A 27,997-nucleotide genomic window follows, 5' to 3' on the forward strand; every position below is an offset into this window, starting at 1 on the left:
ACTGATGGTGGGAGTATAAATTGGTATAGCCACTGTGGAAAATGTTATGGAAGTTTTTTAAAAAATTAAAAAGATAACTACCATATGATCTAGTAATTCACTACTGGGTATTTACCCAAAGGAAATAAAAACACTGATTTGAAAAGATACATGCACCCCTACATTTATTGCAGCATTATCTATAATAACCAAGATAGGAACAACCTAAGTGTCTGTTGATGGATGCATGGATAAAGAAAATGTGGTATCTATAGATCATGGAACATTATTGAGCCATAAAATTGAAAATTTGATATTTGTGACAGTATGAGTGAACCTTCATCATGCTAAGTGAAACAGCAGAAGACAAATACTGTATAATCTCACTTATATATGGAATCTAAAAAAAAAAAAAAAACCCACCCCCAAAGCCAAGCTTGTAGGTACTGAGAACAGATTGATGGTTGCCAGAAGTGGGGGGGATTGGAGGTGGGTAAAATGAGTGAAGGGGGTCACAAAGTATAAGCTTCAAGTTATAAGATAAGTAGGTCATGGGATGTAAAAAAAGAAGAAGAAGAAGAAGAAGGAGAAGGAGAAGGAGAAAGAGAAGGAGAGAAGGAAGAAGAAGAAAGAAGAAGAAGAAGGAGGAGGAGGAGGAGGAGGAGGAGGAGGAAAGAAGAAGAAAAGAAGAAGAAGAAGAAGGAGGAGGAGGAGGAGGAGGAATATTGTGTCTATTGCAGAGGAGTATTTACTATTTAAACAGTCTTCATAGATTAAAAGAGAGCAGACCTTGCCTCTAGAGGGGAAGATTCATAAAGGAATGCGACACCGTGATAGATTGACACCTTGGTCCCGCTGGAATCAGAGGGTCTTTAGATTAGCCAGTGGTGTAAACTCTTCACTGTAAGGCTCACTTCTGAATAAAACATCTCCAAGTCATAGAATGTCAAAGTTTGAAGGTCCATTAAATGCCCTTCTAGTCCAATCCCTAACTTTATACATGAGGAAACTAGACCTACAGAAGGTATGTAATTTGTCCAGGGAAAGCAGGCCAGTTTTAAGTCAAGCCATAATGTATAAAGTCACCTCTGCTGAAATATCACCACCCCAACGAGGCCTCTCCTGCCAGAGTCTCGACTCAACCTGCCCTGCTTCATTTCCTTTTTTTTTTTTTTTTTTTTTCATTTCCTTTTTTAACCACTGGGATTTGACTTTGCTATTTGTTCTGCCTATCTGAACCTCTAGAATGGAAGCTCCAAGAGAACAGGCATTTGTTGGTATTAGCTCTTCTGTCCTGGAGTGAGCCACAGTGTGTGATCAGTAAATATTTTACTGATCTAATCAATTCAGTGCTTAAAGTTAGTGATCTATATTCCAAGTTTAATTAGTTCTTTCACTGAAGTAGCTTGTAAGGCTGGTGGGTGGGGCTGTATCAGTAGTTTCTTGTTGTTATTTTGTCTGGGATTAATTAATGCCAGTCTGGGAGTCAGATGTCTTGTAAGGCTGATGGTCATGTTGAATCTGATAAGGACCTGACCTGAGAATAGAGGGGTTTCTAAAACAAACCAGCAAGAAAGGAGAGGGTAAAAGTCATGTGTCAGAAGGGTATTTTGCATTTTCTTTCATTATTGTTTGTTGTGAGGCTCTGAAATGATTCCATGAGCATTTGTAAAAACTTGGGTGATTTCTGGAGGTTTCTCAGCTCTAAAATTGAGTGGGTGACATTGGCCTTGAAGGTTTGTAGTGAGAATTCAACGAAATCATGTATTTCATGCATTCAGGTTGATGCTTAAAATAAGGTTGATTTTATTAATGCCATTAACATATCCTAATATCTTAATTTAAATATTAATATCTTAATTTAAGTATTTAATATTTAAATAGTTCTCTATGATGGTGAAAACATTTTTAAAGTTTATCAGTGGCTGCCTATTGGGATATGTACATACATTTAAAAAGTGAAGTTTCTGAATCACTTTTATCCATAGCACATGGACAAACAGATTTTGGGTGTTTTTGTTTTAAAGTTGAATATATTTTTTGCTGACGTTATTTCCCATTGTGCCCAATTCTTACTGAAAATTAACCTCAAAATAAATACTACTTCTGAAGACTCCTTACCCAAAACGACATGGCTTCCAACGCACAGACGCCCATGATTCTTAAATAAGATGGAGTGACACAGAATTACTTCAGTGGGTCCAGTTTACGCATTTGAATCCACATGTTCGCACGTCTTTAAAACTGAGTCCAAGTTAGAGAATCATCTGACCACTTAATGTTTGTTTCATTGAAAAATATCAAGCATGTAGAACATATTTCTTGTTTTGATTATTTAAGTAAGTAGGCCTCACATTTCTCTGGATGCAGAAATAAAATCATCCAGTAACCTGAGACCATTACTGTCAAGGGACACATCTCCTTTCATAATGCATTATAAAAATGATCTTCAACACATGGTAGTAAACATGAATATTTCATAAAGAAACATTATGATTTTTAAGCAACTTTGTTGAGAGATTTTTATATTGATTCAGTTGGTGTTTAGGAAAGACATGCATTGTATATCTGTGAGTTGTTGGTTTTTTTTCTTAGGTTGTTTAGAGTTTTTTGTCTCAGCAGAATACTAACATGTAGTTATGATTTTTTCCTACTAATTGAAAATATTGGAGTAACTTTTATATATTTTTAAGAATAATATCAGGGGGGCACTTGATGGTATGAGCACTGGGTGTTATTCTATATGTTGGCAAATTGAACACCAATAAACAATAAATTTATTAAAAAAAAAGAATAAAAATACCAGATTTTTCAGTGATTAATTTTCCTGGTAGAGATTATTTAAAGTGGAGTACTTGACTATACTATTCAGAGAATGATAACTTATATTTAAAATTCCTTTCTTTCCCAAATGTTTATCAACCGAAGATGTGGTATATATACACAATGAAATATTACTCAGCCATCAAAAAGAATGAAATCTTGCCATTTGCAATGACACGGATGGAGCTAGAATGTATTATGCGAAGCAAAACAAGTTAGAGATAAATACCATATGATTTCACTCATATGTAGAATTTAAGAAACAAATGAACAGGTAAACATAGGGGAAGGGAGAAAAAAAAGAGAGGAAGGAACACCATAAGAGACTCACCTACAGATAATAAACTGGGTGGCTGGAGGGGAGGTGGGCAGAGGATGGGCTAGATGGGTGATGGGGATTAAGGAGAACACTTGTGATGAGCACTGGGTGTTATATGTAAGTGACGAATCACTAAATTCTACTCCTGAAACCAGTATTACACTATACATTAATCAGAATTTAAATAAAAACTTGAAACAAACATAAATAAGTAAAATCCTTCTCTTTGTGGCAGTTTTATTTTTATTTTATTATTTTTTAAAGATTTATTTATTTACTCATAAGAGATATAGAGAGAGAGGCAGAGACACAGGCAGAGGGAGAAGCAGGTTCCCTGTGGGGAGCCCGACGTGGGACTCGATCCCGGATTCTGGGATCATACCCTGGGCCGAAGGCAGATGCTCAGCCGCTGAGCACCCAGGCGTCCCTTTGTGGCAGTTTTAAAACTTATCCATCAATTTAATTATCTTTCCCTTGAATAAAGACTGGCATTAGTGCCTCAAGTCTAACAAATACATTGCAGCAGACTCGTCACTACCTGGGTTAGGTCATAAAGAGCTTATTAGTACCTTGCATAGGCTCTTTGTGTGTCTCTCTCTTTCTCCCTGGAGACACCCACCTCTGAGGCCCCGAGCCTGCATTGTTAGAAATCTGACTACCCTGAAGACAGCATCTTGGAGAGACCTCATGAACAGGCCACATAGAGAGGTGCCCAAGAAATCCAAATGTCCCAGCTCCCAGCTGTCCCTGTCTTCCCATCCCAGGCATCAGATTTGTGAGAGGCCTCTAGACACAGTCACTCAAGATCTGACTGCAACCCTGGAAAGAAGCTGAATAAATCCTACCTCGTTGAGCCCAAGTAACCCTGGGAGCCATGATAGATAGTAATAATTTTAAAAAAATCACTGATTTATATCACCTAGTCTGGAATAGTTTGTTACACAGAAATAGACGACTCTGGAATACTATTTTCTGAAAGGTTCTCATGATGAACCTTAGTTTGGTGACCACAAGGCAAGAAATCCAAAAGTAGAATGCGGTCCAACTTTCACACTTCCATGGCTTCTAACAAACCACATTGACTCTTGGAAAGACTTCACTTCTCCAGGTGATTAGATACTATATCACCATGGTATCAGTTCTTCTTTTATACTTTTTTATGTAAATATTCTGGACTGAATTAAATCAATCATTTTATTTTTAAAACAATTTTTAAAAAGATTTTATGTATTTATTCATTAGAGACACAGAGAGAGGCAGAGACAAAGGCAGAGGGAGAAGCAGGCTCCTCTCAGGGAGCTCAATGCGGGACTTGATCCCAGGACCCCAGGATCATTCCCTGAGCCAAAGGCTGATGATGCTCAACTGCTGAGCCACTCAGGTGCCCCCAAATCAATAATTTTAATATTGTATCATTCTACTACTTTCTTTTTTTAAAAAAAAATTTTATGTATTTGAGAGAAAGCATGAGAGAGAGAGTGTGTACACAAGCACGGAGGAGGGACAAAGGGAGAGGGAGAAGCAGACTTGCTGCTGAGCAGGGAGCCCAAGTTGGGGCTCAATCCCAGGACCCTGGGATCATGACGTGAGCTGAAGGCAGACGCTTAACTGACTGAGCCACCCAGGTGCCCCTCATTCTACTACCTTATTTCTATGATATTAATTGAATTGTAATGTTTAACTTTGCATTAGAGTAAGATTTTCTTATTTTTAAATTTTAATTTTAAGATGTACTATTAGGTGGTAATGTGAAAGAAAAGATGCTGAGAAACATTTTTAAAATGAAGATTTGAAGACATAATCCCATGTCAAAGACAATAAAATGTGAGAAAATATATCTCATAAGTGGATGCAATATAATATTTAATATTGATACTCTCATTCTAGCAAAGAATATGAAAGATAAAATTTCAAGATAAGCTCAGGAAATGGGGCATGATTTGGGTCAGTCTGTTCCAGGACCTGACTTTTATTCTATAACATCGGACTTAAGTAGTCATTTACTCTCAACTTTCTTAGGCAGCTGAATCATAGTGCCCGAAATCCATAGCTCTCTCTGTCAAATGTCCACATGTATCAGAGTCTTTGCTGGAGGAGCTAATGAATCATTAAGACGTTCCTGTAGAGAGCCTGGTGGTGGTGGCCCGGGCTGAAGGCAGTGGGGTCACAGACGGTGGCCATTGTAATGCAAAAGAGGAATGGGCCTGGAAATAGGAATAAGAGCAAAAGTATATACATTTGACTGTTTTCAGAATTGATCTCTTCTCAGAATATGACCGGAAATGCATTTGACTGTTTTCAGAATTGATCTCTTCTCAGAGAGAAGAAGATAGAAGAGAATATGACCGGAAATGCCAGTAACCAACTGGAGTTTGAGAATAATCATGACAAGAAATTGTGCACCTTACTTTTCACACTAGAACATATTCTTGATTGAGTCTTTTAGCTGAAAGAAAAAAAGATTCAAGAAAAGATGAAGAATTCTTTGAGAAAAACAAACAAAAACTTCCTACTACTTCTCCAAAGGGTCTGATTGGTCCCCAGAGATCCCTGTACTAAAAAAAAGCTGAGGAAACACGGGCAGATCCAGTTATGTAAAACCCAACATCTAGGTCAGTGGCATAACTATTCAGCTATGCGCTGAGATTCCAGATTGCCACCTTCTGGAGTCACGGTCTTCCCTGCCTTCCCATCTGCCGGTTAAAACAAAAACTAAATAACCTAATTTGCTAAAAATTCCATAAAAGCAGTAAGGTCATGAGCTGGTATCAGTTTTGTTCCTCAAATATTGATCACTGGAAAAAAAATGTCCTTACTGCATATTTACAATTTAAAGAGCATTTTAGAAGGAAGCCAGCCTTAGAAGGTCAACCTGTTGTTTGGCCCCATTTATGTGGTATTTAGGGGAGGATAGAGCTGTGACAAAGAACAGATCAGTGGGCTCCAGTGGGTAAGGATGAGGGAGAAGGGGAGTTACTGGGTGTTGGGTATGCTGTTTGTCTTTATTGTGTGTGGTGGTGGCCACAAACTTATCCATGTGTTAGGATTTATAGAGCTGTATGCAAAAAGTTAATTTTACTGCCTGTTGATTCTTAAAAAATGTGAAACCTAAAAGGGAGAAGTAGGACCAATGGCAAACGACATGCAAAACCTTCGTCTACGGAGGGCGCAGGGAGCCTTGGGGGAAACCCACAGCAGTGAATCTCCAGACCTCTCTGGACTTAGCAAACCAGCGTGCTCTGTGTACATGCGTGTAGAGTACGGACGTGATTACACACATGTGCCCATGTGCTCCTGGCTGAGCCACAGCGGATAAAGATGGCCCGTGACTCACGAAAGGAAACTGGTACAGTGTCCTCTCGAGAAACATCCGCCAACCCTTCTGACTGGTCCGTGCTCCACGAATAGAAGCGGTTCCGAGGGGTTTTGTAAGGATGACTGTGTGGCAGGAGGGGCGCCGAATCCTGTGCCCCACCATCTTAGGAGACTTCGCCGATTCCGAGGGACCCTGCCAGGAGGCAGCGCCGCAGCACTTTCGCAGCCGCTTTGGCGTTTGCTTCCACGGGAGCCTTCAGGCATCCTCGCTGGTTTGTCCTGGGCGTTGGATGGACTTGATTCAATTTAAATGAGCCCCTGTTAGATGTTCTGTCAGAACGACTGGCTGGAAATGAACCATCTTAAGCAGGTGAACTGACGTATCCTCCCGTGGCGCCCTGGTGTGTTCATCATGCGTTCCCACTCTGAGCCGCCCTTCGCTGGGCTCAGGTGCGCCGCGGCGGGCGGGCGGTCGCCGAGCGAGGTGGCCTGACGGGGACCTGACGGGGACCTGATGGAGACCTCATGGGGCCTGACGGGGACCTGATGGGGGGGGCTGACGAGGGCCTGACGGGGACCTGATGGGGGGCTGACAGGGACCTCATGAGGACCTGATTGGGGGGGGGGCTGACAGGGACCTCATGAGGACCTGATTGGGGGGGGGGCTGACAGGGACCTCATGAGGACCTGATGGGGGGGCTGACAGGGACCTCATGAGGACCTGATGGGGGGGGGCTGACAGGGACCTCATGAGGACCTGATGAGGGGGGCTGACAGGGACCTCATGAGGACCTGATATGGGGGGGGGGCTGACAGGGACCTCATGAGGACCTGATGGGGGGGCTGACAGGGACCTCATGAGGACCTGATGGGGGGGGGCTGACAGGGACCTCATGAGGACCTGATGGGGGGGGCTGACAGGGACCTCATGAGGACCTGATGGGGGGGCTGACAGGGACCTAATGAGGACCTGATGGGGGGGCTGACAGGGACCTCATGAGGACCTGATATGGGGGGGGGGGCTGACAGGGACCTCATGAGGACCTGATTGGGGGGGGGGCTGACAGGGACCTCATGAGGACCTGATTGGGGGGGGGCTGACAGGGACCTCATGAGGACCTGATGGGGGGGCTGACAGGGACCTCATGAGGACCTGATGGGGGGGGGCTGACAGGGACCTCATGAGGACCTGATGGGGGGGGCTGACAGGGACCTCATGAGGACCTGATGGGGGGGCTGACAGGGACCTAATGAGGACCTGATGGGGGGGCTGACAGGGACCTCATGAGGACCTGATATGGGGGGGGGGGCTGACAGGGACCTCATGAGGACCTGATTGGGGGGGGGGCTGACAGGGACCTCATGAGGACCTGATTGGGGGGGGGGCTGACAGGGACCTCATGAGGACCTGATGGGGGGGCTGACAGGGACCTCATGAGGACCTGATGGGGGGGGGCTGACAGGGACCTCATGAGGACCTGATGGGGGGGGCTGACAGGGACCTCATGAGGACCTGATGGGGGGGCTGACAGGGACCTCATGAGGACCTGATATGGGGGGGGGGGCTGACAGGGACCTCATGAGGACCTGATGGAGTCCTCACAGGGCCTGATGGGGACCTGATGGGACGGGGCGCGGGGGGGGGGGTTTCCTGACAGGGGCCTGACGGAGACCTCACGGGCCTGACGGGGACCTGACGGGGGCCTGACGGGGACCTGACGGGGACCTCACGGGGGCCTCACGGGGACCTCACGGGGGCCTGACGGAGACCTCACGGGCCTGACGGGGACCTCACGGGGGCCTGACGGGGACCTCACGGGGACCTCACGGGGGCCTCACGGGGCCTGACGGCGACCTCACGGGGCCTGACGGGGACCTCACGGGGCCTGACGGGGACCTCACGGGGCCTGACGGGGACCTCACGGGGGCCTGACGGGGACCTCACGGGGCCTGAAGGGGGGCTCACTAGGACCTCACGGGGGCCAGACGGGGCCTGCGGCGCGGCCCGCACGCCCCGTTCGCTTGCTCTCCGCCGCGCGCCGCGCTCATCCGCGCGTGGCCCCGCGCCCCACCGGGGAGCTCACCTGGAAAGCGGGCAGGTGAAAGGCCTGTGAGGTGCGGAGCCTCGGCCGGCCCTGCCGCCCCGCCCGCATCTGTCGTTCTGATGTCGGGCGGGGGAGCCCGGGGGCTGTTCCGCGTGGTGACAACGGGTCGCTCCCGGCGCCCGGCCCGCAGCCCCGCAGCCCCGCAGCCCCGCAGGCTCCACGCAGGCTCCACGCAGGCTCCGCAGCTCGTGCAGCCGCGTCAGCCAGGCCCGGCGGGGACGTGTGGCCCGGTTTCCGGGGGTGACGCCGCACAGCCGGCGGCTCGGGCCTCGCGCGTCCCGGGGCGGCAGGTGGAGCGCGCGGCAGGGCCCGGCTCCGGAAGGCGGTAGGCGGTGGTGCTGCGGCGGGTCGCTGAGGCGCGTCGCTGAGGCGCGTCTGGGCCTCGGCGCGGGCCCTGGGCCGGTGCCGGCTGGGGCGGTCCGGCGTCGCTGTACCCCAGGCCTCCCTGCCCTCGGTCTTCCCTCCTCGCCCGCCCGCCCCCCCGGCCCCCTCAGCCTGGAGTGTAGGAGCCTCGCGCCGCGAGACCTTCTGTGGCCGCGGCCCGCGCTGAGCGGGGCGGACGCAGGGCAGACGCCGGACTCGCGCCCCCTTGGTCCCTCGTCGGCGGCTTCGGGGCTGGGGCGCCGCCGCCATGGTGGGCCGTGGTGGGGACACTGGCCGCGAATGTCCGTTGCCACCCGCTGTCGCGTCTTGGGCAGACCGAGGCCAGGAGCGGGGTTCGGGGATCGCATGCGTGTGTTTGGATTTTTTTTGAAGCCACGAGACTGGCAGCGTTGCCGTGCACGTGTCGCTTCCCGCCTCGGCTGCGGAGGCCTCGGCCGCCCCGTCCTGCGCAGCCCCCGCGGCTTCAGCGCGTTCCTGTTCCGTCCGCTGTAGTAGGTCCCGAGTGGCGGGGACTGCGCCGCGGCGGGAGCTTCTGCCTCCCGGGTACCAGCTTCCCTCAGTTACGCATTTGGGCGACAGCTTCTCCCGACCCGGGGCTTGTCCCTTCAGTTTCTCGACGGTGTATCTCAGAGGGAAACATTCATATTTTAATGATGTTCTGTTTTTTTCGATTTTTCTCCTCACTGACTCATTCATACCTTTTGTGTCATTTGTGTGAGATCTTTGCCCGACTCAGGGCTCTGAAGACTTTCTCTCATATTTTCTTCTAGGACTTTTACGCTGTAAGTTTTACAGTGGATGTCTGATCCCTTTAAGTCCATGTTTTGTATATGATGTGAGATTCTTCTTATGCTTATGTTTAATATGTCTGGTTTCAGGATTATCCGTTGTTGAGAAGATTTTCCTGTGGCCACTGAATGATGCCTGCACAGTTGTCAAAAAGCAACGGACCCACATATATGAGTGGACGTATTTCTGAATTCTCTTCTACTCACTCATCCTCTGTTTCACTTCCTAGGTCCGAAAGACAGGGTCTCGATTATTCTAGCTTCACCCCACGTGTTGAATGAGGTAGTGTAAGTCCTCCAACTTTACTCTTCTTTTTCAAAAAAATGTTTTTAGTAATCTTAGTCCTACCCTTTACCATGCAAAATTTAGTGTTAACCTGTCAATTTCTACAGCCGTGCTGTAGAACGTTTAATGCTGAAATTGCATTACATTTATTTATTTATTTTTATTTTTTGAATTTAAAGATTAATTTGGAGATGTGTAATTTGTGTCTTCCAATCCTTGAAAAAAACTATACCTTTTAAAAAATTTCCCATGTTATTACTTTATAATTTTTACTGCATAAATGTTAGAATTATTTTTATGACATTTATCCCCACATATTTAATATGTTTTGCTATTATAAATGGAATTTTTAATTTCAATTTGCAATTGTTAATTGCAAATAAACATATATATATATTTTTTTTCTGTATTAAGCAGAGTCCTGCTCTTTTTATAAGGCAACTTACTAGTTCTAGTAAGTTTTATGGAGTTTCTTTGGGAATCAGTACATAACCAGTTGTGCTGTCTGTGAATTATTACTGTTTCATTTCTGTCTTTTGGAACAATGTATCCTTTATTTATTTTCCTTCTTTATTTTACTAGCTAGACTGTCCAGCACTATGTTAAATAAAAGTGGCAAGACTGTACATTCTTACTGTACATTCACTCTTAGGAGAAATCATCAAGTGGTTAATTATTAAGACCGATTTTAGCTGTAAGCTATTTCTAGATCATCTTTGTCAGATTGAGATTGTTCCCCTCTATTACTAGTCTGCAGAAGGTTTTTATTATGATGTTGAATTTGGTCAAATGCTTTTTCATCATCTGCTTCGTGCAGATGGTAGGATAGAGGGTTATCTCTTCTCCTCCTCCTCAAGAGAGACACTTTTTGTTTCTACTACTGCCACCTGTCACCCTCCCATCCAACCTGGAGCGAAAGCATTTGCTCACCTTCCTGCAGTGCTTTTGCTTCCTGTGTTTTTCACAGGAGTGACGCTGAGGGCTGCGTTGTATGCCTATTGACTGAATTTTTAACTGTGGTGCTAAGGACATTTATGGAGTGACTTCCCATTGACAGAAGCAGTATTTATGTATAACTCATTTCCATTTGAGTCTGGATGGATCCCGAGGGACCTGGTGACAAGAGCATCTATCTAAAAATATTTTTAATTTAAAAAAATTGTATCAATATTTATAAATAGATTTTACGAAATTCCAGAGATAAGTTTTCTAGAATTCTCTGTCTCTATATAATTGTGACATTATACATACCTTGTAAGACTATTAAAACTGACAGTGAAATGTATTTACCATCTGAGCACCCCCCCTTTCCCCTGTGTAGGGGGGCAGCATAACTTCTTCCTTGAAGTAACATAGCTGCTTTCCCTTCTTTATCTGTTCTGAACCCTCCACCAAGCTAACCTGACACATTTTATACTTCCCTGATGCAGCAGCTATAAATATCTTTCCTGCACTTCTCTATCAACAAAATCAGTGTTTTAAAAATTCATCATTTGAAGAATTATTTAAACCATTTAGTCCTACGTGCTGTACTTAGAGATAATAATTATGACTTCCAATTAATTATCTAAAGCAGGCAGACAGTCAAACAATACAAACAAAAAAACTCACTAATGCCTTTCTGTCAATGTGTCAAATAGAAGGACTCTGCATTTAGCTTGTTCTGCTGAGTATCCAGGTTGGAACAAGAATGCTTGATGGCTCAGTAATTTTCTTTTTGATGATACCAAAATTTATTTAAATTGCTAGTACTATTTTTATTATTTTGCTATTGATGTTATTGTGAAAAATGCTTAAGAGTACAAAACTGGCTTTATTCCATTTTGTTTAACTTTATGCTCATGTGTATCCATACTCATAAAGATAACTGTGATGAGGATGCTGGTGACAGAGTGTAGCAATATAATCTTTGGAATTTAGTGTTTAGAAGTGCCTCACATGGTGTATTACATTTTCCATATAAGCATTTCCCTGGATGTCATTCCTAATTTCTACCAAAGATTTTATTTTTGAAGTAGCGTCATATAGTATGGCACTGAAGTGGTACCAAGTAGCCTTAGAAACCTTTTTATACTTTATCATGAATTATGCCTTCATCCAGATTTATCACTGGTACGAAAGTGCTCTTCTACCTTACAAAATTTTTATCATGTAAATATATAACTTTAATTTGGTTAATGAAGATGAATCGTATGACAGAAAAAAAAAAGTGCAGTGGTTTTACAATGGCTGATATTTACACTTTCATTTTTATTCTCCTCAGATATGGAAGTATCCTCGTGATTAATAATTTGGGTAGGCTACTTGTGTTTCCATAACCATGGCTGAAATGCTTTAGAAATAAGCTAAAAAATAAATAATGAGATACTTTCTTTGAAAATATTTGAGAACAAAGTTAAGTCAATAGAATTCCTGACTGGCTATAGTAATCTTCCTAATGTAACTCAGCCTGAACTAAAAAATTCAGTAATTGGGGAAAATTGCATGCTTCATTAGTGGTTTTCCTTAATTTGATCTTTTCATCTTCCTTTTGGAGGACACTAAGCACCAGAGTTTGAAATCTTCACCATGTGTGGCTCTTTGATCCTTCTCTTATTAGTTAGTGTTTTACTTCTGGACATAATCCCCATTAATTTAGTTAAATATATATTTGAATTGTTGATATAAGTATTAAAATTATGCTCAGGATATGGATTCAAGGAAATTAAAATTAAATATAATTATCAGTAGTTAGAATAATTGAATTATTTTAACAGTAATATTGTATGTATCATTATTTGTTGTTTTATAACAAAAATGTAAAACTTAGAAGCTTACAGCAGTATACATTCATCATCTTCTAGTTTCTATGGGTAAGAAATTGGGCATGGCTCAGATGGGCCCTCTGTTTCATAGTCTTTCACAAGGCCCGAATCATGATCTGTGGTCTCATCTGAAGGGTTGAGTGGGGAAGAATACAACACATCCATTCTCAATCAGTAGGTCTTCATAGCATGGAGTTCCTTGCCAGTATCAAACTGAGGTTTTCATATCCTCATTGGCTTTTGGCCAGTGACTTCCCTTAGTTTCTTGCCATGTTGGCCTCTTCAGTATGGCAGCTTGCTTCATCACTGTGTGCAAGCAAAGAAACAATAGAGAGTCTACTAGCAATACAAGTTCACAATCTTTAGCCTACTCATGGAAATGACATCCTATCCATGTTGCCAGGTTTTTTTTTTTAATTAATTAATTAATGAGAGGTAGAGCATGAACAGGGGAAAGGGCAGAGGAAGAGGGAGAAGCAGATTCCCTGTTGAGCAGGGCTTAATCCCAGGACCCTGGATCATGACCCAAGCTGAAGGCAGATGCTTAACTGCTGAGCCACCCAGGCACCTCATGTTGCTGGTTGTTACTTAAGAGGGAAGTTATTCATAGGGAAGGAATGAATACTAGGGTGTGGAGCCCATCATAGAGGCCACATACTAGTTGAAATTAATCATTTGTTACACAAACCAGGTATTGTATGAATCTTTTGTTAGATTATAATTTTTTATCCTAAAATAAGTTGCTTTGAAGAATATGAAAATCATACACTATTTATCTTTTTTTATCACATCACCAGAATTTGTTCTCAGCCAAATTTCTTTTTATTTCAAATTGTATCATAATTTATGACCTCCTCCCCAAACATGGTGTTAGAAATACAGACCTAGACTGTTATTAGGAACTTAATGGAAGAGGTATCACATAGAGGTCAAGGTATGATTTTATTCATAATCTCTTTCTACCGATTGCTACACATCTCTGAGACTCATTCCTTCTCTTTCAAATGGAGATTGCAGTGCCATCCTATTTGCTAGTTTTGGAGGTTTACATAAAATGATAAATTTAAAGCATTTAATATAGTACTGGTATGCATTAGGTACTACATGAGTGGGCTTTATCAGTAATATGTATATCATTACTTAAAGAATGAGAAATCCTTCCTACTGAGGAAAAACTATTAGTTCACTCTTAGTAAACTTGAGTTGTTGTTTTCTTATTGGGGGTTACTTGGCTTGTTTAAAGTTGTATTTAAGTGAAAATAGAATTTAACTGACTCTTTGCTACTGAATTGGGATCTATAAAGGAGCCATGATTTATGGAAAAGCTTCCATAGATCAATCACTGTGATTAAATTAATATTGTTAAATGTCCACATTATCCAAAGTGATGTACAGTTTCAGTGCAGTCTCTATAAAAATCCCAGTAGCATTTTTGCAAACACAGGGAAAAAAATCTTGAAATTTGTGTAGGACCACAAAAGATTCTGAACAGCCAAAGCAATCTTGAGAAAGAAGACAAAAGAAGGAGGTATCACATTACCTGATTTCAAACTTTATTACAAAACTATAGTAATCAGAACAGTATGGAACTGTCATAGAAACAAATAGAGCAATGGAACAAAATAGCCCAGAAATAAACTGACACTTAGAAAGTCAACTGTCTCTGACAAAAGTGTCAGGAATACACAATGGGCAAAGGGTAGTCTCTTCAATAACAGGTGATGGGAAAATTGAATCTCTGTATGAAAAAGAATGAAATTTAACCTTGTCTTATACCCTATGAAAAGATCAATTCAAATGGATTAAAGACTTGAATTTAAAACCTGAAACTGGGGGTCCCTGGGTGGCTCAGTGGTTTGGTGCTTGCCTTCGGCCCATGGCATGATCCTGGAGTCCTGGGATGGAGTCCCGTGTCGGGCTCCCCGCATGGAGCCTGCTCCTCCTCTGCCTGTGTCTCTGCCTCTCTCTCTTTCTCTCTCTCTCTGTGTCTCTCATGAATAAATAAATAAAATCTTTAAAAAAAAAAACTGTAAAACTCCTAGGAGAAAACATAGGGAAGAAGCTTTTTTTTTTTTTTTAAGATTTTATTTATTTATTCATGAGAGACAGAGAGAAACAGAGACATAGGCAGAGGGAGAAGCAGGCTCCATGCAGGGAGCCCGATGTGGGACTCGATCCTGGGACTCTGGAATCATGCCCTGAGCCGAAGGCAGGCGCTCAGCCGCTGAGCCACCCAGGTGTCCCAGGAAAGAAGCTTTTTGATGTTGATTTGGCAATAACTTATTGCATGTGACACCAAAAACACATGCAACAAAAGTAAAAATAAACATGTGGGACAGTGTCACTATCTAAAAGGTTTCTGCCCAACAAAGGAAACCATTAACGAATGAATTTTAGGCCTTTAGTTTATATGTTACATGTTTTTAAAAAAATCAATAGAAAATAATAGAGACAGTATTTTGACAACTAGCCAAAATTATATTACCCAGAAAAAAATTCATAGGAATTAAAGGTACAAGTAGAAATTTTTATTTTTGTAACCTGTGGGGGAATAAACATTGTTAGAGACTATCACAGACATTAGTATTTTGCTCAATAAATGGTGGTTAACTGTAAATCCCTCTGAAAGCTTAATTTACCATGGAGGATAATTTCTGTTACTGTGATAGTCCTGAGGCTGTCAGTTATTGCCAAATAGCTTGTGAATGAACTGAACCTGGCATTTAGTGCAAGTTCAGAGAGTGAACATCTTTTAAAACCCACTTCATACAATGCCTGAAGTTTTGAGTATTGACTTGATTGATAGAAATCCAACAACTATCTTAGTGAATGCCCCATTCACAGAACGCTTTATATCAGAGGAGTACATTGATTTACAGGCCATATAGAAAAAAATACAAATAGGAGCAGTTCTGTAAATTGAGAAAGTAAATTCCATATCTAGAGTAGAAGACCAAGAGAATTTTATTTGAATATCTGAAACCCTTTATGAGCACATCTTATTTGGGATTGGTGTCCTTATATTAATTTACCACAGTGTTTGTAAGTATAGGCTGTGCTGTCAATTTTGAGAGAGAAGTGAATGTCATATATATAATATTTTGCAAATACAAAAGTTGTTTAATTTCTTTAACTTTTTTTTTTATTTGGGGGGAGGAAGGTCATAGGGAGAGGAAGAGAGAGAATCTTAATTAAGCACACAGTGCTCAGTCTCCCGACCTGTGAGATCACAACCTCAGGTGAAATAAGAAGTCAGATGTTTTTTTTTTTAATTTTTATTTATTTATGATAGTCACTCAGAGAGAGAGAGAGAGAGAGAGAGAGGCAGAGACATAGGCAGAGGGAGAAGCAGGCTCCATGCAGGGAGCTCGACATGGGATTCGATCCTGGGTCTCCAGGATCGCGCCCTGGGCCAAAGACAGGCACTAAACCGCTGTGCCACCCAGGGATCCCCAAGAAGTCAGATGCTTAACTGACTGAGCCCACCAGGCTCCCCAATGCATTTTAATTTCTACCTGTAGACTTGTTCCATTCCACTATTTTCCCTCTGGTTGGGCCATAAGATTTATAGTTCCAGGGAAGGAGATACTAGATGTCACCCAGCATGGAGAGTCTGTTTTGATTTTCGAGTTGGCTTTCTTGACCTTCTAGCATGACAGAGCCATGAATGCCATGGCATGCATAGATATAAAAGGGTTTTCCATGTTTTTAATCCCCTGTGACATATCAATAACCAGGACAGACAGATTAGACTATAGAGTTTCATATCTGTGTCTAGATCAGATGAGAAGGTGGGAGCTCACAATCCTGCCTCTGTGGGTGTAGGAAAGAGGTGAGGCAAAAATAGGGGGAGCGAGCAGCCAGACATGTGGCCCTGTGTCTCCTCTTCCTACCATAAGTTCTGAAAGAGAACACATATTAGAAAAATGAAGGAGAAAGCCAAAGGCTGAGGCCTACTGAGGCTTCTTTATTTAGCAATAAAAGAAGCACTGCATGCTACCCAGAACAGTCTCGTCAAAGTAAATTGTGAGGATTTTTTCAGAGTGCAGCCTTATTTATAGCTCTCCCATGCCACTGTGAGATCCCCAGAGCAGGGCGCAAGTCCGAAACTGCCACGACAGAGCCCAGGAGTCTGTTGAGACTCTTCCTAGACAGTTTGCTGAAGACGATGCCAAGGCCAGGCAAAAGGGGCTGGACAATCCAGGAGGCAGCAGAGATTGTTCTGTTCTGGATCCAGACCTCAAGAGGATTAGACACCTGTTGACTCACTTGAGTCTGCAGGGAAGCTGATTTGACCCTTCCTATGAAGACTGAGAAGACACTGTGAGGTGTCCCCAGGCTCCAGCTTCTGGAGCAAGCCTTGACAGGATGCCGAGGGAGAGCACCAGCAGTCCTGCAGCCCTCCAGCTGTGGAACAGTCCAGAACAGGGACTGCCAGAGCATTCCAAGAGTCCATGTCCCTGTCATTGCACTCGGCTCACATACCAATTGGGCAGCACCTTGAGGAGGAAGAGGGGAAGGCCAGACCCTGAAAATTCTGAGCATTGATTCATAGGCATACGGGTAAAGACTGCATTCAGCTGTTTAAATTATTTAATCTGGCTAGAGTTACCTTATTACCATAAAATTTAATTTTCCACCAACTGATGGCTCCAGCTTGGGATAATAAAGCTAGTTGTAGGGAAATAGGAGATATATATATATATATATCTCCTATTATATATATATATATTTTTTTTTTTTTTTGCTGGCATGTGTGGGCACATCTGAGACCTCATTCTAATATTTTTCTTTGTCGTTTTTATAGTTAAATTATTCAAAATATATTTATTGTATTGTGATAAAAACTGTGGCCAGTAGGTTACATGGATACACCCAAAGTCCCTAAGAAACAAGGAGAATCCTTGGAATTTTTTTAAGGATTTATTTATTTATTTGAGAGAGAGAGTGTGCGTGCATGAGCAGGGGGGACAGACAGGAGGTAGGGAGAGTGAGAAAGAGGGAGAGAGAAACAGACTCCCTGCTGAATACAGAGCCCAAAGCAGGACCTGAGATCATGACCTGAGCTGAAATCAAGAGTTGGGCACTTAACCAGCTGAGCCACCAAGACACCCTTCCTTTTGAATTCTTTGCTTCACCTCTCCCCACGCCTCAGTACATCTTCAGGAAGACTTTAATGGAGAAGAACACAGTAAACATTTATTAGTTGCTGCCTCACAGCTACAGAACTCTGAACACTCCTGGTTGGTGAGCAGAAGTATCAGGAAAGGAAAGTACTTGAGGTTTTGCGGTTATTTTTCTTCCATTAAGAAAATAGAGACAGATTTTGGTTTCTTTTAAAATCTATATTCCTTTTTTTCCTCTCTCTCCTATTCACAAAGCCTGGTTTAGCACTTTGAATTAAATATTTATTGAACTCCTATTGTACAGACATTGAAGTAGGATCTCAGAGAAATGCGCAGCCCTTCCCCACAAGGAACCGATAGTCTATGAGGAAAGAAAAAAACTTATTAAGCTTATTTATAAGCCTCTGAAAAGGTTCTAAAAAGAAAAATAGGTCTTGGAAGCAAATTGTATCTCCTTCCCTCTGCTTATATCCTCATCTACAATTACCTGCTTTATCAAGTACCTGGCACCTTCATTTGTAAGTTGACTCATAGTTGAGGCTTAGTTTCAGTTGGCTCATATGAGCTTTCCTTTTCTAATGCCTGTGACACACACACATGCACACACATTCTTTGGTACATTCTTATTTTCTTAGACTTGCTTATTCCAGTACAACCTGTTGCCAGTACCTTATTGCTACTTCAACCTAACAGACTTAGAGGTTAGGAATGCAGACACTGCAGCCAGTTGGCTTGCTTCAGATGAGATTCCCGCCCTGTGCCCCCTTTCTGGCTGTGGGAATTAAACACTGGCTCATGGACTCATACATAGTTGAAGGAATTAATACATTTAGTTAGTGAATTAATGAATTCATAGGCATCCCTGTATTAATGCTGAAGCCCTTGCCATAATGTCTAGACCCAAAATAAACAATACATTTCCTTATTTTCATCTATCCATTCTTCCCTCCCTCCTGCCTTTTCATCATTAATTGATTTCCATGTTTAATTAGCCAGCATGTGTTTAAGAACCATGATCACCCAGCAAACTCATGATGTTCTTATCCTCTGGAAGGAAATGTAATGTATGGTTTTGATACTGGATGAAGGAGAAGTGGAAAAAAGAAAGTCCCATAATATATACCTTTCCTTAATCAAATTTTGAAACTCTCCCGAAATTTTTTTTTAATGAAGTTTTAGTTTAGTCTGTTGTCCTCAATTTCTGAGTTCAGATTATGTGCTTCTTTCCAACATTAATATTCTTATTTTGTAGTAGTATTTTTAAGCATAAAGAACATCTTTCCTCTGCTGTGCTACATAAGGCCCTAGTCCTGTTTGAGCTGAATCATAGTATCCTCTGAAGTGAACGTGCCCACATCCCCAAGGTCAGGGCGAGTGCCTTCGATAGCCTCTGCCTTCCAGCAGGTCCTGTGGAATCCCCTAACGTTTCCGTGGAGACCTAGCAGTCTCCACTCCTGGTCTCTTTCAGATAGAGAAGCTGTCTGATTTTAATAACCACACACAATTTTCATGCTCCAAGTCCAGCTTGATTCTGAATTTCCATCATAACTACAGGTCAAAGCTGCCCCCACCCTGACCAGTGGGATGGAGTTGTGTTGGTGAATCAGCAGCCTAGCTGGCTGTCTGCTGTCCTCACTCTGTGCTCTCGGCTTCTGCTGAGCCACTTAGGGGCAGAGTGGTTGTACTAATTCAGCCAGCTGTGGGGCTCTAATATGGCAGGTCCCAAATGCTAGTTCTGCATGAACCCCTGATCCCTGTAGCTTTCATGGGTGACACACTCATAAACTCCTGAAATTCTCTCCTGTCTTTAAGCTGGTCCTGTGCACAGAAGACCCCTGACCATATCTTGTTTCTGTAATCTCCTTGCCTCAGCGCTCTACCCTATGGGGCAAGGATGCCACCGAAAGGCTCAGGCTAACTTTTGTTTTCTCCAGGTAGCTGATGGGAACTTCACACTTACTTTTCTTAGCAAAGAAAGGATGACCAGACTTAATCTCTCCTTGCCCTCTTTCCTTACCCTGCCCATGATGGCTGCCCCATGCTGTATATGTTTTCAGACATGTGCCAGCCCCCAGGCCCAGGGACACTAGACAGGCCCTCAGAGCACTCTGTATGTGAGTACCAGGGTGGACTCAGGCTCTTGCAGCTCAACTGGCCAACAGGTGCAATGAGAAGCTATCCCTCTTCCTCCCAGACACTCCCTTGTATCTCAATGGCTATCTTGGAGACCCCATCAGTGGCCTGGGGGGTCGGAGAGGAGACTTCTTCTCTGCTCTCCCAAAGTTAGGACCAGACACCTCACCTCTTAGCTAGTCTTGGAGGAGGCTGATGGCAGCTCTTTTCAGCTGCTCTCCTTAGAAGACCTGCTTTTGCTGAAATGCCCAGGGAGCATTATAGTATACATGTATGTATACTATATAATTATATATACATATATGTATATATAATTATATATACATACATACATAATTATAAGTATGTATACATAGTATACATACATATAATTACAGTATTACAATACTGTGTAAGTATTAACAGATTGCTGGCACAAGCCCTGTTACCTGAATGGCATATTTGATTTGGTTTTAATTAATATTTAATGTTAATTTTGATTCATAGGTACAGAAACTTCACATTTTTTATGGTTTTGAATTAAATTTCTTTTTCATTTTCATTTTGTTCATGGCAGTGTTCATGTCATTTCTACATCTGGCTGTATGTCACTCCTTAATGATGTCTGCCCTGTCTTAATGAACGTTCGTTTTGTAGGGATTTGGGTTTTTATATATAACTTGCAGGCATAATTCCTTTAGCAAGTAGGATCTTGGCATCCACAAAATTCTCATTAATGAAAATCCTACAAAATGAGAGAAGAGCTTAAAAGTAAGTTCTCAAATAGTATTTACTTGTTATAATCTAAATCTGCTGTTAAATCTGCCCTGGTCAATTATAGCTTAGCTCTAGTTGATCTCAATAATGGAAATACCAACTCACTTACCTTGTTTAGAAATCTTAAATCTCAATCTCCATTGTAATCTTACAACCAAAATTATAGTAATATTGCTACTATACTTTCATTTGATATTTTATTTTATTTTGATCAAGTAGAGAAAACTCTATATTTGGGCTGCATTGCAGAGTCCTCTTTAGAATGAGACCTGGGGATTTCTAGCAAGATCCTTGACATTTGCCCATTAAAACTGCATCTTGGATATGATTCAAAGTAGCTTAGCCTCAACCAGCAATAGCTCATCATTTGCTGTGTAGCTTCCTCTTTCCACCTGGCCAGGTGCCATTCATTTGGTTTTTCACATGTACGATGTAGTTCTCCATCCCATGAGCCTAGGTGCTGTCACTACTGCTTGCAAACTTTAAGATAAATTTTAGAAGGATCTGCCTGTCATAGAACTATTTACATTAGCCATCCATTATAGTGTTACTACATCTATCAGCAATATCTCACCATGTGGACTTGAACTACCGTTGTCTACCATGTCTTTTTTATTTACTTTAAAGATTTTATTTATTTATTAATGAGAGACACAGAGGCAGAGACACAGGCAGAGGGAGAAGCAGGCTCCATGCAGGGAGCCTGATGTGGGACTTGATCCCGGGACTCCAGGATCAAGCCCTGAGCCGAAGGCAGGCGCCCAACCGCTGAGCTACCCAGCGTCCCTACCACGTCTTTTAATTAAATGCATGTCCACTGGGAACTCAAGTGTTCTGCAATGTCAAGATGTCTTTGCTCCTATGTATGAAATTTCTGGTTGTTCTCTGTAGATACACAGAAATGCATTCTGTTTCAACGTATAGACACATTTTACACATTTTACTCACATTTTAAAATTTGCATTGGCATAATTTTATTTTATTTTATTTTTTTCATTGGCACAATTTTAAATGTTTTAGATAGCACCTAATTGAACTTTGAAATATTTGACTTTCATCAGTGTTAAAATGGCATATGCTGGGATTGTAGATACACAAGATAAATAAAATACATAGGTGATGCGAATATATGTCAGGTACATAGCAAGCATAAATTTTAAAAAATCTAAAAATTATAAAAATAGCACAAATAGCCATTTTGTCATAGCTGTAATAGATTATACTTCTCAAATAATTATTCAAATTATTATGGGATTTACCTGGAGCAGTGAATAAGTGTGCCCATCAGTGACATGCAGGAAAGCGTGCAAATTACAGCTTCATTTGAAAGCCTTCTTAACATTTTGATTAAAACACTTATTTAAATGTTTGCTTTAAAACACATGTGGACTGTTCTACAAAGTGGATGCTGACATAAGATGAGGTTTATGTACCACCAAAAATATCAGTTGCTAGGGAAGTATTTGAAAATGCATGCCAGTTCATACAAGACCCAATTAATAGTAGAAATAGTTGAATAGACTTCCATAACAAGTGGTAGTGGATGAGAGTTATTCAGGCTATTAAAATGATAAATTAAAGAAGATACTTCAGATTGTAATGACATTCCAGGGTTTGGGTGGCTAAGGCAGAGCTATGCTATTTCATTTTATTCTAGAAGAATGTAGTACAAATGAGATTTTGGATTTCAGGAGTAAGACTTTTTGTCAACCTTGACTTCTCTTTGGATATGGAGAAAGCAAAAGGCAAAAAGGGCTCCACGAAGTGGGGGGGAGGGGGACTATCTGGCTGGCCAATCCCAACCTGTATTGGAAGAAGCCAAAGAGAAACAGCAGGCGTATGGTGAACCAAAGTTACCAGGAACCTCAGCAAGTGGGACCAAACGGAAGAGATCTATAAAAGAAGGCAAAGCTTCCTGTTCAGAAAAGACGGAACAAGAGAGTACAAGAGTAAGAATTCGAAAGAAATCCCAGTTCCTCCATTACCTTTGAAACTACCACCAGCCAACTTGCTTCACCAAGACATCCTGTGGGCCTGGTGCCAAGAACTCCAGCTGAGCACCAAAGGCCAGAAATTAGATGTATATAAGCGAACCTGCGAATATGCTTACCCAGATCAAAAGAAGAACTTTCCTGTCACCTCAGAGGAGCCCAAGATTCTCACCCAGACACAAAGAAGGTTGATGATGGACAAGGGGGAAATGTCTCTGGAAAGTCCTGGAACAAAGATACCTTCTGATGGAACCTACCCTCCTGAAGTGGCTGCCCCTCCTGAGAGGTCTGATGCTCTCCTGGAGGTGGTCAATACTGTTGTTGTGACCACTTTGGCCCCAGATTCCATGTTTGCCTCCTGGTCCAGAATTGCAGCCAGGGCTGGGAAGATGGAGACAGTGGCATCGCCACAGGAGGCCCATGGTGCCAAGTGGTGTGTGGTCCATGGGAGAAGTATGCCTGCAGGCACAGAAGGTTGGGTTCACCTGCAATTTCATGCAGGACAAACCTGGGTGCCTGAAAAGCGGGGGAGAGTATGCGCCCTCTTCTTGCTCCCCGCTTGTAACTTTCCACCCCCACAGCTGGAGGACAATATGCTGTGTCCCAAATGTGTTCGCAGGAATAAGGTGTTAATGAAAAGCCTCCAATGAGCTTTCAATAGCAGGAAAAGGGACACAGCTGTGATTATAATCAATGGTACAAAGAGAACTACAGTCAACTCCGTGGTGACACTGATGGCCGGACTGTAGGCTGCTCACACCCTCCATGCTGCCTGCTTACAGGGACACAGGCTAGTGCATTACAGATGTTACCCTCCAACCTCCACTGGGGCCTGTGGCTTCATGGGTTGAGATGCAGGAGCTCTTAGATTTTAAATTGGAAGAGCATTTCAGAAATTACCATTTCTTCTATTTAATAAGAAGAAAAAGTCATTCATGCTACCAAACGTTTACCCTTCTGAAATAGAAGTGACCTTAACTTCTTTTAAAGTGGGAACCTGAGCCTCGCCTAGCAGAGGGTTTGGGGGTGGGGGGTGGAGTGGAAAGTACAGGTGTGCTTCCACACTGGATTTCTCTGCAATTCCAACTCCTCCAGAGACCGCTACACCTTCTTAGGTTCGTGACTTCAGGCTGTTGAGTATTTTAAACCAAAGGGAAAGCTGTTATTCTTTCCCACTCCCAAAAACATACTCTTAATATAGAAAACATTTTTTGATGTTTTCTTAATAACCTGAGACCTCTATGGTATGTCTCTGGGATAATAATATGGAACACTTTGCGGGTATTATTTTTACTTGTAACTATCATGTGTGTTTCTACTGCTTAAAAATATTTAAGGGTACTTCTGAATCATAAATTCATAATGTATTGGATTTTAAATTGTATATAAAATCATCTATTGTATATAGGAGGCCATATGCATTGTGGGCAAATTCTTAATATTCTTAACTCAGAATTAAGCTAAAAATCATGGTTTTCTTTGGCATGATTCTTTTTTTAAAACCACTCAAATGAAGTATGAGTAACATTAAAAAAAAGCTATACGTTTAATGTATATAATTTGATGAGTTTGATTCATTTATAATTTTTTGTGTCCTTCCTAAATTTATAGTCCTGCAGTTCTTAGAAAAGATTTTTTTTTCACTCGTGTTCTTATGGCAGTTTCCAACATTGTTTTATTGTTGTGGATTTGGAGATTATGAAAAATTTTTCCCCCTCTCTAATGTACTGGAAGGAGTAGTAGAGTTAGAAAGTTTGTAACCATTAGGATATGGACAGATTTGGGCAGGAATCCTCAATAAATGTTAAAAATGTTAAAAAAAATAAATTCTGAAAAAGCCCAATTGTAGGGTTTTATTAAAGCCCATATCTGAGTGTGTATGTACTTTTAAGTGTTTTGTTTTGTTTTGTTTTTGTGTGTGTGTGTGTTTTGCTTTGTTTTGTTTTGTTTTGCGGTGGGGAGATGACAGATCAGGTTGCTTTGGCCCTATAAAGCAGGAAAAAAATTCCACTCAGAATTGAGTGATCATAGCAATTTATTGTTTGACTTATTTGAAAAGTCTGCAGGTATTGTGGGCTTCAAGCATGGTTTGATCAGGGTTCTATGACTTGTCTATGTGATTGCCTTCACTTTTCCTCTTTAAGAGGAAGCTTGATTCCAGGCATCTTCCATTATCATAAAACAAAGATTGCAACAATTCTGAATGTCACATTTCCAAGTACATCTACTGCAGAAAGGAACCTTCTTTTTCTTGTCACCAAACAGAAATACTCAGGTTTGCCTTTATTTGTCTATCTTAGGTTTTGCCCACATGTGTATTGTTCACTGAGGTCAATGAAATGACCTGCTTGGATTAGCTGAGACCTGGGTTGCTGACCATTTACTACCCTAGGTTTTGTCACAGTGTGGTGTTTAAGTCAATTCAACACAAAAGCCATGGCCCCTGAAAAATGGACTAAGAAAGGAATAAATGATGGAGAGATCCCTACAGTGTCTGCTCAGTGGGGGAATGTGAACTAGGAACCTAGAAAAATAAATAGGGGCCCTGTCATGTCAGCCTCAGCATAGTTTCCGGGCTTGTAGTTATGGGAGGACAGAAGGGATTTGGTCTATTTCCAAATTGACCTCTAAACTAAAGAACACATTTTTTACAGAATTAAGAAACATTCTAATAGTCCTAAGACTTGAAATAGAGCTGGAATTGCAAGGATTGCAAACATGGAGTAATGATAATGACCTGCAGTTCTAATTAATGTAATTAATTTGATTCCTGCCCCTCAGGTGCTGTCTCATCCTTATTCAGATGCCGGTGATCTCAGGGAAGACATCTTGATCCACTCCATTTAAGAAAGCAGCATCTCACCCAGCAATTCCAATTCACTTTCTCTGCTTGGTTTCTCCAACACAGCTGGACATTTCTAAAGTACTAGTTTATTTCAGTGTGTAGTGTTCATTTCTCTCTTGTAGAATATACGCTCCACAAGGGCAGGGACATTAGACTGTTTTGAACATTTGATTGTAGTAATGCTTTCATTGTCTAATAAATGCCTCAAGTAGAGATACATTACCACGTATCCTTTTATTACATTACAATAGCACTTTAAGTTTATAGGGATAGCCATTTTACTAAAGATTTTTAAGGAAGATAATGGAACAGAAAAGCATGCACATATCTTTCTGAGGATGTCACTGTCTGATGCTGTTCCTAATCTAAGACACTGCCAATTTCTTCTCTTCATCCAAGGGCAGTGTGTTAGTTGACTCTGGCTGCTGTAACAAAATACCGCAAACTGGAGGGCTTAAACAACAGAAATTTATTTTTTTGAGTTCTGGAGGCTGGAAGATCAAGGTTCTGGTCAAATCAGTTCCTGGTGAGGACTTTCTTCCTGACTAGCAGATGGCCACCTTCTTGCTTTGTCCGCACATAGTATTTCTTCAGTGCATGGGAGCGGAGAGAGAGAGGAGGCACGCACATGCAAGCTACCTGTCTGATGTCTCTTCCATTAAGGACACTGATCCTTTCAGTCAGGGCCCCATCCTTAGGACCTCATTTAACCTTACCTACCTCTTTCTTTCCTCCAAATACAGCTACCCTGGGTTAGGGGTCAACATATGAATTTGGAGTGGAGAGTTGGGAGATACAAACAGTCCATAACAGGCAGTTTACCTGTAGATCCAGTGTCTAGAAAGAAGTTGGGCTATCAAGCCTTAATTTTTAAAAAAAGATTTTATTTACTTATTCATAAGAGACACACACAGAGAGAGAGAGAGAGAGAGAGAGGCAGAGACATAGGCAGAGGGAGAGGCAGGGTCGCTGGGGGGAGCCTGATGCGGGACTCAATCCCAGGACCCTGGGATCACAACCTGAGCCAAAGGCAGATGCTCAACCACTGAACCACCCAGGTGCCCCTCAAGCCTTAAACTCTATGTGATTTTACTAATCAGATCCTCTCATTATTGAAATGGGAGAGTTCATGAATACTTATTCCCCTTTATCTTTAAATGCCAAAATGAAAATAGATCAGAAGCTTAATTGACTTTTTAGCACTTAAGCAATGCATAATATAAACCTAGGACTCGACCCTGTCTAATGCAAATTGAAATTGGGTGGATCTAGCTTTTAAATGCACAAAATGGAAGCATTTGCTACTTTACGTATTGACTTATGTGAAGAGAACTTCTGATAGCCTATTACATTTATTTGTCATTAATCATCTTATTTCATGACAGCCTTTTAGAAAAATCTAGTTTAGGATCAGTCCATTGTGCTACATATGTGCACTCATATGTGCAATCAAGAGGGCAATGAAATAACCAAATCCTATCAGCAATTCTGCTGACCCATTAAACTGAGCGCTGGAGATGGTGTTTAAGTTCCCCAAGCAGTATTTAACTATCTTCTCTGTAGTTAATACTGTCTACCCAGATCTCAATTAAGCAGCTTTGTTGTGTGGTGGAGAGAGCATGGCATTTGGAATTGGAAGGCCAAGGTCAGATTTTAGCTCCTCTGTAAACTATGTGAGGAAGTGGTTCAGTTTCCTCCATGCCTCAGATCCCAGTTGGTTCCTAGGAAACCCAACAAGTATTTGTTGGCTGAATGTAAAATCCTCATATATTTCTAGTAATGTCTTTTAAATGTAAACTTTTCATTTTTAGGATGCTTTCTTATGGCTTAATGTATAATCAGTACATCTAACTCAACATAAACTATGGTAAAGTTCATATGATCCATACAAAATATGTTATGGATACAAATAGAAGAGCCATTTTCACCACTGCATGTCACAAAGTATGTCTTTCTTTAAAAATAGATCCTTAAGTACTGATTCCAGGTGTTGGCTAATTTATCCTAGGATTTTAGGCTCACATTTAAAGTAGTATGACGACATTTAATTAGCTGATTTAAGAGGTTCATCGCTTTTCATTTTAATCAATAGCATACCTGCATACATACATACACCCACATGCACACACCAGTAATTTGGTCGCTCTCCAAATTACAATCATGCCTTATAATAAGCGTTAGAAACGAAGTTGTTTTTTGAGTTAATGGTTTTTCTGACACAACACAATTGATGTAATTGCAAATTATATTTTATAGTAGATGAAAAAATGCTCATTTTAATTTAGAAATCAACATTTGTTAAAAGTAGTAATCCACATTTAAAAATTTAACGCAATGCACATT

The 27,997-nt window shown here is 41.8% G+C and overlaps 2 protein-coding genes across 4 annotated transcripts in view; both read left to right on the top strand.

Annotated features, from left to right (window-relative positions):
• CTNND2 (catenin delta 2) overlaps positions 1 to 27,997 on the top strand; it is a 924,458-nt gene that overhangs the window by 57,205 nt on the left and 839,256 nt on the right. The window lies entirely within an intron of this gene.
• Positions 22,665 to 24,643, top strand: LOC112662893 (developmental pluripotency-associated protein 4-like; the record flags this gene model as incomplete). Its single annotated transcript, XM_035710403.2, has 1 exon — positions 22,665 to 24,643. A coding segment is annotated over one exon (795 nt), but the record flags the coding sequence as incomplete, so codon positions are not given.

The sequence above is a fragment of the Canis lupus genome, chromosome 34, assembly GCF_003254725.2.
Source record: "Canis lupus dingo isolate Sandy chromosome 34, ASM325472v2, whole genome shotgun sequence".
Taxonomy (NCBI): domain Eukaryota; kingdom Metazoa; phylum Chordata; class Mammalia; order Carnivora; family Canidae; genus Canis; species Canis lupus.